General features: G+C 39.1%; 1 protein-coding gene across 1 annotated transcript; it reads left to right on the top strand.

Annotated features, from left to right (window-relative positions):
* The first annotated feature begins 2,945 nt into the window (after window positions 1–2,945).
* On the top strand, window positions 2,946–5,240 carry LOC147524618 (alpha-terpineol synthase, chloroplastic-like). Its single transcript, XM_086563587.1, has one exon. The coding sequence runs from the start codon at window positions 3,747–3,749 to the stop codon at window positions 4,695–4,697; it is 951 nt and encodes a 316-aa protein (XP_086419713.1). The 5' UTR covers window positions 2,946–3,746; the 3' UTR covers window positions 4,698–5,240.
* Window positions 5,241–11,163: the final 5,923 nt, after the last annotated feature.

Here is an 11,163-nt window from a genome sequence, read left to right as displayed (position 1 = left end):
AAAGGAAACTAATCTAAACACAACTAAGATGACAGCGGTGCCATTTGATAATTATAAAAACACGCTTTTACTCCTACTTAACTAATTAAACTCGGCAGAAGTAAAAACATGGATTAACTCTTTTTATCAAAGTTCTACTCTTGATTATCATGCAATAACGGGAGTCAGAATTCGTTCCACTCCTAGTTGCTTAAACGTAACAATTTCTCTAACTTAAACAATTTGATAATATCAATGAGAGCAATAATTTAATTATACTAATATGGTAAAAATAACTAATTAAGATATACAAAATTATACTATGACAATTTAATGAGAAGATGTGAATGAGAAGAAGAGATTAGGGGGATTTGATTTCACCTTGATTAATTCTTAATATGCTAGTGTAGATTTTTATTGCAACTCTAATCTTTTTGTTTTCACATAAAGGTTAGGTCTTTTTATCCCTAATTATTCATGGCATCTCTACCAACTAATAATTAGCATGTGAGGCAATTGAAACCAATTCTTATGGTGAATTAACTACTTTCTAGAGTGGAATTACTACAACTATTCTATACTAACACATCAAGTCTTCATCAAAGCTTTAATTAAACCCCTCTAATAGAGGTTTAGCTATGAATCATGAGACTATCATAAGCATAATAATAAGTCGAAGAAGACATAATGAAGAACTACTTTATTAAATATAACTTGACTTAAATTAAAGGTGGCTAGGCTAATAAAACAATAACTAGGGTTTAAAACTAAAGAGGAAAACTAATTTATTATCTAATGGGTTATATTTAGAGGTGTGCCTTAGTCCTCTTTATATAGGAGAGGGCTAGGTTTATAATTTTGTGTATGAGCTTTGGAGCTTTGGTTTGGGCCATTAAATCAAGCCCAAAACCTAATGACTAAAGTCCAAAAAGGGTTTCTTTGCTGGAAATTACTGCAATAGACTTTTCATCCATTTCTGCTCCTCTAATTGGATAAAGGCCTAGACCATTAGAAATCTCTTTCCGAGACGGCCGTTTTGAAATTTGGTAGGCCCAATCCCAAGGTCTGAGTTTAAAGATACGGCCTGCAGAAGTTCTATTGGCTTTTATGCTCTATTTCTATCTGCATTGACTTTGACTTTTCAGCTTTGACTGGGCTTTAAAAGGTTTTTCTCCTTGAAACTTGGGCTTTAATCATATAACTTCTTTGCAACCAACCTTCGCTCCTTTCTCTTGCCAAAGTGATATATTTCTTCACATATTTGACTCCAATACCTAAAATACACAAAAGTATGTAAACAGTACTAACTCTTATTTATTATAAGTATAATTGGTCTAAATATAATATTATTAAGGGGGTTAAAACTACAGTTTTGGGCTCTTATCTTAAACCATCATGGAACTTATGCAATAACCCATAATGTTTGAATTGTATAAAAGAGTGTGAGTGTGGTAGTAGTCGTTCTTCCTGAAGCTCAGTTGATGAAAAATATGACAAACTGGTCTTTTCAACCACTTGATTAAAGGGATCATCGTATGCTCTCAAGAATTCACATTCTGCCATAGATTTTGTTTCCTCTTTTTTCTGGCACTTCAATCAGTGCGGGGCTCTTCTCAACTGGAATGATAGTCTCGGGAGTTTGTATGTTAGGCAAAGTCTTTTTTTGGGAAGGTTTTGAAAATTATGAAGGATTTCAAAGGCAATGGGCTTAAGTGCGAGCTTGAGGTTTCTTTGAAATGGTTTAGTGGTGCAGTCCTCAGAATTTGCTAGATTTTTTATGAATAGAGGTTGGCTTTTAAAAGGTGTTAACTTGAGGGAATGATGGTCGGGTGATAGTTCTTCATATGATCTCAAGGACTCATAGAACTCTTCATCTAGATTTGGCGTTTTCACAAATTTGTGGTTCATATTGGCAATATTAAGGATGTCACAAATTTGTTCTATCGATAAGTCTTTAATGACCAAACTAAAATTAGATCCATTTTCCACTATAGAATTTATATCCTCTTCTCCAGACACATGATTTTCTTTGTCCTCTTTGTCATTGTCCAAGTGTGTCAAGCCATTTTCCAACACATGTTCTAGATTTTCTTCTACCAGAGTGCTCTCATCCATGGGTGTAGTAAGACAAATTGGAAAACCTGTAACTTTAGGCATGTAATTAGCATAAGAACTGGAATTCCCACGATAGTTAGGTGGATGGTGATGGGGTTTTAATAGGTCATAAATATCAAGATGGTCTTTAGCAATTGGTTTTGTTATAGCAACACCTTGTTCCTCTTGTTGGTTGGTTTTTGGACTGGTGGGAAGAACATTAGTCTCAGACGTGGTATTGATTGAAATGGATTTGAGAGAACAAAAGGTCTTTGCTATTTGTTGTATTTGAATTGTTTGCTTGGTCATTGTTTAGTAAAGTTAGTCTGTGATAGATAGTGGAGTGGGATATGAATTAGATATGGATGGTGAGGTGAATGGTAATGGGCTTTGGGTGAAATCGCACTCTGACTGACCATATGGATGCATGAATGGTGGTTGACTATCTGTAATGCAACTCCAAGAATTGTTTGCATGATTAGAAAACTCTGGGGAGTATTGGATACTAGGGAAATTTCAAAGTTGAGGTTCGTCATTATAAGAATTTCCCGTAGTAAACTTAAACTCGACACATGATGGATAATGAGATAACCTGTGATAAGGACTACTGCAAAAAGAACAAGGTTCTGGGTTTGCATTGTAATTCCATGATGGTTGTTCTATATATTTGTATGAGCCATATTCATGACCACTAACATCACAGGTAAGAGGAGTGATAGAGAGACAAGTGGGCCTCGGATGGTATTGGGCTCAAGAGATGGGCCCAAAGAGACAAGCGGGTCTCGGATGGTATTGGGCCCAAGGAGAAAAAGCCCAGTGACTTTGACCTAAAAGAGGATGATGAGAGAGAGGAGAAGAAGGGGGAGGAGGCGGCAGTGAAATGGGGAGAGGGGGAGACGGACAGTGAGGGGACATCTAAGACTAGAGGGTAGGAAACAGGTTCATACAATGGTGCCGTCTGTGGGGATGCGAAAAATAAGTTGGTGGTCAAGGAAAGAGAATGTAGTGGTGGTAGAGATTTGGGGGTGCTAAATATAAAGCGACGGTAGTTAAAAGGAAAAGTCCCATCTGTTCTATAAGTTGCAGATAAATGGAATGCTGAAATACCAAAAGCAACGGAGGCATGATACACTAAAAAAATGGGTAAGGTAAGTCGGTGGTTCAAGTCGAGCCTAGCCTAGTGCTGGTAGTGGACTGGTTCAAGGTCGTAATCTACGGGATCAACAGAAGCTTCTTAACTAATACGACAGAACAAGTTCAAAAAATACGACAGATCTTCCAAACTCGATATTGATGACTGGTCTAGTTTATCTTTAGAATGCGCGACAAATCTATACCACCAAATCAGATAAGTTTGAGATTTCATTATTTGAGATCTGCTCCGTTGTGCAACCTTTGGGTTTCTTTTATGCCGTTTTCAAGTTCCCATCTTTTTTGTGCTGATAGATGACATATAGAGGTTGGGGTTGGGATATATTTTAGAAAAGAACATCTGAACAGCCTTGGGATTACAGATCGAAAAGAATCTATAAATGGAAGAGAGTCTTGAAACTACAGCTCTGTACTTTAGGTTCCTGAGACAACACGGGATCAAGGTCTCTCAAGATGTCTTCAGCATATATAGGGACCCCCAAAATAGTTTCAAGGAGAGTCTCGACTAGGATGTCAAGGGTATGGTTAGATTGTTTGAGGCTTCTTATCTTGGCTTAGAAGGAGAAGACATACTTGATGAGGCCAACGCCTTTGCCCATAGGCATTTATTGGATGTTAAGGGAAACGCGGGCTCGAACCTTGCTGAACTAGTAACTCATGCTTTGGACTTGCCATTGCATCATCGGATTACAAGGTTAGAGGCTAGATGGTATATTGATGCCTACTCGAGAAGAAAGGACGTGAATTCAACATTGCTTGAACTTGTGAAGTTGGACTACGATATGATTCAATCTACTTACCAGAAAGATCTCATTGAAATGTCAAGGTGGTGGAAAAATTTAGACGTAATGATGAACTTGCCCTTCTCAAGAGATAGGTTGGCAGAATCCTTCTTATGGTCTGTCGGAATGACTGACGAACTACTATACAGTTATTGTAGACAAGTAATTATGAAAGTCATTGCTCTGGTAACCGTAATTAAAGATTTCTATGACATTTATGCTACATATGATGAAGCCAAACTCTTTACTGATGCAGTTGAAGGATGGGATATTAATGCGGTGGAACAACTTCCAGACTATATGAAGTTGTGTTTCTTTGCTCTTTACAACACCGTTAATGAATTTGCTTATAATGTCCTTAAGGAGCATGGGTTTAATATCCTTCCACAATTGAGGAAACAGTGGGTAGACCAATGCAAATCATACCTACTAGAGTCGAAGTGGTTCCACACTAGATATAAGGCCACCCTTGTGGAGTATCTAGACAATGGGTGTATTTCAATTGCAGGGCCACTATTGGACTTTCACGTATACGTATCCATGACTCCGAGAATCACCAAGGAAGTGTTAGACTACTTACAGGGTTATCCAGATCTTATCTATTGGTCCTCTATGGCATTTCGAATAGTTGATGATTTCGGAACTTCTGAGGACGAGCTAGCAAGAGGGGATGTTCCAAAAGCAATCTAGTGTTACATGCATGATACTGGTGTTTCTTTTCAAGTTGCTCAAGAATAGTTGAGGCATTTGGCTAATGAGGCATAGACGAAGCAGAATAGAGAGCAGTGGGTTGCTGAATCCCCTTTGCCAGAATCTTATGTAAAGGCGGTAACGGACTTGACTAGGATATCAAAAATATTTTACCAATATGAAGATGGGTTTGGTATCCCAGACAATGAGACTGAGAACCGAATTCGATCATTAATGGTAGTGGAAACACTCTTAAACCGTTGCTAGAGTAATAATTTATGTTTGAAAACAGACATGGGCAGGGACTATTCCAGCAGAAAGTTTAATATCAAGAACTAAATGCTCGAGGTAGACGGAGGTTCATGCCTATTCTCTTTATGAAAGATATCTATATCTTAGAAGGGAAAAGGCTGACTGTAGAAGCTGTTCGCGGAATTGGAACGGAGGAGGCATGGAGTTAGAGATCAGATGTCAGTGGAAGGGTGGACATTTGTGGTAGTAGGCCAAATAAGTTGTCAGTCGTGAGGGTGATAGTGTCCATCTTGTAAATACCATTGAGTGTCGGCCACCATTGTTTAAGTAATTAAATAGAAGGTGGTTGATGAATTGTGTATAAGAGAGAGAGAGATCATCTAGGGGTCAGGGATAAAAGCTATTTGTCGAGAGCTCCATCCGCGACTACAACCCACCAACTGGCTTTCCAGTGCCAGCATAAGAACTTTATAATCTAATGTTTGCTTCGTCGATACAAGAGGTCAGTTTTGATGGTGGATATGAGGGGTGTGGCTGACTGGTAGTGCTGACTAAAGAAGGGTAGTGCTCTTGACTGGTTCTTTGTGAATTCGGATGCGGTCCATTGTTGTGGTGGTGGTCAACAGATGAGGAGCGAACAAGGAGATCCAGAGTTTGAGACTGAGATTGACGGATTAGAGCATCTGAATACGAATGGTAAGTTGATTACAGAAGAGATGTAGAGACATACCGCGGCAGGTAACTTTTTATTTTGCCATCATGAACATAATAGACGGACGAGTGGTGACTCAGTCATCAACTAGGGTTGCACTGGAGGCAGACAAGTCTTGTCTCCATCCTTGGTTATCCCCAAACCTCGTGATATTCCGTAGACCTGTTAGCGAAAAGTTATCTAGGTATCCGCAGACCCGGATGGGTAACATGGCCGTACACCTCAAGATAAGATGGATTATACATAGTATTGAGCATATAATTGCTGTTATTTCTTGTATACATACACTTCTACTGAATGTTTTTCATTAAAACTCACGTGTTATGTGTGCAAAATTCAAATATGAAAGTTTCAGGTTACAGAGAAAGAGAAAGATTTCCATTGCAGCGGAATGGGTGAGCCCGTCGCAGATGATGAGGTCCAAATTCAACTTGGGGGCAAGATGAGTGGCCCGGGCAAACTCAGCGGCCCCCACCATCTCCATTATCAACTTGGGGGTAGGCTAAGTGGCCCGGGCAAACTCAACGGCCTCCAACATCTCCACTGTCAACTTGGGGGCAAGCTGAGTGGTCTGAGCAAACTCAGCGGCCTGCAACATCTCCACTGTCAACTTGGGGGCAATTTGAGTGGCCCGGGCAAACTCAGCGGCCCCCAACATCTCCACGGTCAACTTGGGGGCAAGCTGAGTGGCTCGGGCAAACTCAGCGGCCTCCAACATCTCCACGGTCAACTTGGGGGCAGGCTGAGTGGCTCGGGCATACTCAGCGGCCTCCAACATCTCCATAGACAACTTGGGGGCAAGCTGAGTGGCCCGGGCATACTCAGCAGCCCTCAAAATCTCCACGGTCAACTTGGGGGCAAGATGAGTGGCCGGGCATACTCAGCGGCCCTCAACATCTTCAGGGTCAACTTGGGGGCAAGCTGAGTGGCGGGGCAAACTCGGTGACCTCCAACATCTCCACGGTCAACTTGGGGGCAGGCTGAGTGGCTCGAGCATACTCAGCGCCCTCAAACATCTCCATAGACAACTTGGGGGCAAGCTGAGTGACCCGGGCATACTTAGCGGCCCTCAACATCTTTAGGGTCAACTTGGAGGCAAGCTGAGTGGCCATGGCAAACTCAGCGGCCTCCAACATCTCCTCGGTCAACTTGGGGGCAAGCTGAGTGGCCCGAGCAAACTCAGCGGCCTCCAACATCTCCATAGTCAACTCACCATTTCATATTCTAATGGTACGGTATGTATAGGAGTTTACAGCTTGTTGTTTATGGCTTTTATAGCTAGGGGGTTAGGTTGTGCATGGCTATGGATGAATTTTATTCTGGGCGTTGAATAGATATGGGACCTAGTATATTTTGAATTTGGTAGCCTGGTGTATTAGTATGAGAGGGAAGAACTATCTATGGCTGGATCCCTGAAAGGGAAGCAGCGGTGCCCAGTGGCTTCCTTACGTAGGTACCCACCTCGTAGAGTTTATGTTTGAGATGTGGATTGTTGTTTTATTTCCCAACCACATGCATATGCTGGAGCGTGCTTGGTGTGATCTGGGGGATATGTTTAATGTTGGACCCTTACATATGTCTGTTACAAATAGGCAGATGCAGGAATTGCAAGATGAGAATGAGTGACGCTATAGGGTAGATATTTGCTGCTATGGGCGCCGTTATTTCTAGTCATTTTTGGCTTTGGTCGAGATGTTTAAGTAGCCAATTTTATGAATCAATATATCTTTCGTAGTTGAGTTTATAGCTGAGATATGAGGATTTATATGTGGTTTGGCTATACCCTTATTAAATTTTCAGGTTATGACAGGTTATTAGGTTCATGAAATGCGGAAAATTCAGAAGAGACGTTGCCGAAATTTTTCCAGAAAGGTCACATCTTAGGTATGTTTGTTTGAGTTTTGGAGCGCTACCGGTCAAGGTCTTCTCGGGTCCGTCGTCTTCATCGACGGACCCGAGAGAGGGCATCTGTATGAGCCATATTCATGACCACTAACATCACAGGTAAGAGGAGTGATAGAGAGACAAGTAGGCCTCAGATGGTATTGGGCTCAAGAGATGGGCCCAAAGAGACAAGCGGGTCTCGGATGGTATTGGGCCCAAGGAGAAAAAGCCCAGTGACTTTGACCTAAAAGAGGATGATGAGAGAGAGGAGAAGAAGGGGGAGGAGGCGGCAGTGAAATGGGGAGAGGGGGAGACGGACAGTGAGGGGACATCTAAGACTAGAGGGTAGGAAACGGGTTCATACCATATTGGTAATCCATAATTGCTCAAACAAGAATGATGCACAATCTGTAGAAATTTATTTGTGATCTTGAAGTTTTTCAAAAGTTTGCATGCAATGTCTATAGATTAGATACTATGCCCTATTCGAATCGAACAATGGGTGCAAATCTAGGATTTTGGCTCTACACGTGATAAGAGGGAAGATTGCCACTTCACTAGATGGTGTGCCACAAAGAATCTCACTCATGGTATTTCTGGGGGAGGGGAGTGAGTAAGGTGGCTAGTCCACTGGAATCTGGTAGCTCTCTACTCTCTTTGTTCGTGCTAAATGTTTGTCCTGATGGACGTGACTAGATTGGATATGCTTAATTTATTTTATCTTTTTAGTTTGGTCTATGTAACAAACAGTTCACACAACGTCCATTCTAAAGTGGGGCTTAATCCCACTTTTTGTTCTTTTAGGGCTTGGGATTAGCCTTAGCGTTAATGTAAAGACGAGATTGAAACGTAAATTACACAATCATGCACGCATGCTTAGAAACATACAAGTATCCTCCTACACTTTGTAGTGAGGAGGTTTAGAAAGTACTGCCCAAGGTGTTTGTACACGACCCTTAGGGTGAAGGCGACGTGGTGGGGTTGACGAAGTGTTTGTGGTCTTGCGTGTCAACCCACCATTCGACCGTTTCCTTATTGTTACAAGTTTAATCTATCTAAGAACCACAAGTTGCGTCGAAATGTGGCAAAGCCAATAAGATACAATTGGTTGCCTTCGTGGGCCTAAACCAAAGTTGCCTTCATAGGCTTAAAACTATGAAAGCGGTAAACACGAAAAGTAACTACGTTTAGCTAATTAACTATTCATTAATGATTAATTAAACAAAATATGTAAAAGCTTAGAAAGTGTTCTTCAAATAATGGAACTTTAACCCCTAAGTTGGGTTGAGATACACAAATGGATATTACACTACTCGCCTCGCACATCCAACTGGTCCAAGTTGGTTGCTCTTGGTAAGTAAACTTAAACTAAAAGACTATACTTTCAAAACTTAAATTATTTTGTTTTTATCCCAATTATTTTTTTTGTATTTTGACTTAATTATATGATATTATCTTAATCTAACATACATAAACAACAATTAATAGAAAATAATACCTAAACATACTACTAAACTAATTTTAATGTTTAAACTTACTGATGGATTATTGATTAATTTTAAATAATTAATACAATTATTTTATTTTTTTTCGGTTTTGAAAACTCAAAACTTTGCAGACCTATCTACTTTTTATCTACTAACAGTTGAATTAAAATAACTAGGGGAAATTAAAACTGGCTTACATATGAAGATTCTGAGCTAACAGAATCTTCGTTGGAGAAATTGGAGATGCGGCGCAGGTCAAACACGCACGGGCACGGCTTGTTGACACGAGGGTATGGAAAGGACGTGGGTGCAAATTGTTTACGCGCGGGTGCGGCAAGGACACGGGCGGCGCGGGTTAATCAACACCGTTTTTGCTCGTTTTTCTCTAGCAGTCTCTAGTGAACCGTCTCGTGTTATTCTCGATCTCCATTTGCTCAGAAGTTGAAACTTGAAAAACTTTAAAATAAGATTGAGAAGAAGAGTTCAAAGTGTGATTTTTTTGCTTCATCTTCCTCTTTGTGCTTAGATCCATGACGGCGGCGCCATTTGATTGTTGGTTAGTGGTGTATTGGGCGTGTTGTTCATCTTTGATCATTTGTTAGGAGGAAAGGGTTTGATGGTTGGAAAACCTCTTTCTAAACTTTCTAATCTTTTTTTAACTTGTTCTTGATGTTTAAATGGTGGAAAACACTAGTTCTTGTCTTGAATGGTTAAAACATAAATAAAACTATTGATTTAATAGAGAAAACATGTATGGAAATGGTTTAATTGGGATAGCTTGTTCACAAAGTTATACTCATTTGAACATGCCAAATGAGTATGACTAGTGTTTTGGGGTTTTGATGTGCAAGATTAGAAGAAGTAATAAGGTAGAAGACAAGGTTTAAAACTTTGTATTGAAGACAATAAGAACTTGATTCATTAACTAAAGGTTTTTTTTTTTTTTTTTTTTTTTTTTTTTTTTTTTTTTTTTTTTTTTTTTTTTTTTAAATTAAGCTAGGGTAAGGCAGACCCTCACATATATTGATATTAATTTCTTCTCACATAGATATGACCTCCTATATCCTCATTTACAAAATTCTGTAAAACATGATCTAAAGGAGGTATAAAATGTACCAAAGAACTACTAACATCCTCATTAACTAAAGCTTGAAGAATATGATAATGAAAAACAAGTAAATAACAATTTAAACTATTAATTAAAACATATTAACCTACTCCTAATTGCCAAAGATTAATTCTAGGGCCAAAAATAAAGCTACAAAACAAATGGTTTGGACCCTAAAAACATTGGATCCTATCTCTTTCCATCTCTTTGGCTTATATAGTCCACCTTTTACCAATTACAACTTTGCCTTCATCCTTTAGAAATAAGACACCTCATTAAGGTTTTGGTATCTTCTTGAACAAGCTAAGCTTGCTAATGATGCCAGCTTTTGAGTTGAGGACATAATCTTTGGTCTTTTGGGTTAATGACATGATCTTCCGTCTTTTGGTTTTGAGTCCCTAACTATTGACCGTTGACTTTGACCTTGACTTTTCAACACTTTTTCTCCTAAGCTGGAATCTTCCTAAGCAGCGTTGATGGCACTCCTTTTTGCGCTAAAGTACATGTATTAGGAATATACGTTCTAAATAGCCTGTATCCTGCAAAAGATAGCAAAAGCTATAAGTTGTTTCTTCATTAAACATAAGAAGGGCATATTTGAAGCATTGTAAATGTAATAAAATGCACATTTGGGGACTGATCAGTGTAATAAAATTCTTCAAATATCACTTACAAGGATATGGAACTTAATTTTTCTAACCTTGGTGTCGGAAACTCACTGCTATATACAATCAAATGCTTATGCATGTCATTCATGAAAAGATGCAGAAACTATTGTACGTATATTAGTCTAAGTTCAGAGAACGAATCCTTACTCTATTGTTATAATGAGACTTCTAGACTATTTATTCATCAATAAAAAAGGAACAAGATTTTTTTTTTTTTTTTTTTTTTTTTTTTTTTTTTTTTTTTTTTTTTTTTTTTTTTTTTTTTTTGTACCAAACAGAAAAATATTTTTGGTCTTCTGAAAATTTTTTGAAGAAAAAAAAATATACTAGTATAGAAATTCCTCATTTTTGCAAA

The sequence above is a fragment of the Coptis chinensis genome, chromosome 1, assembly GCF_015680905.1.
Source record: "Coptis chinensis isolate HL-2020 chromosome 1, ASM1568090v1, whole genome shotgun sequence".
Taxonomy (NCBI): Eukaryota; Viridiplantae; Streptophyta; class Magnoliopsida; order Ranunculales; family Ranunculaceae; genus Coptis; species Coptis chinensis.
The sequence above is the reverse complement of the archived record's forward strand: the minus strand, read 5'-3'. Positions and strand labels throughout refer to the sequence as shown.

Bases quoted from the DNA above. Each gene is read 5' to 3' on its own strand.
- LOC147524618 (XM_086563587.1), top strand. From the start codon at position 3,747: ATGGTTAGATTGTTTGAGGCTTCTTATCTTGGCTTAGAAGGAGAAGAC.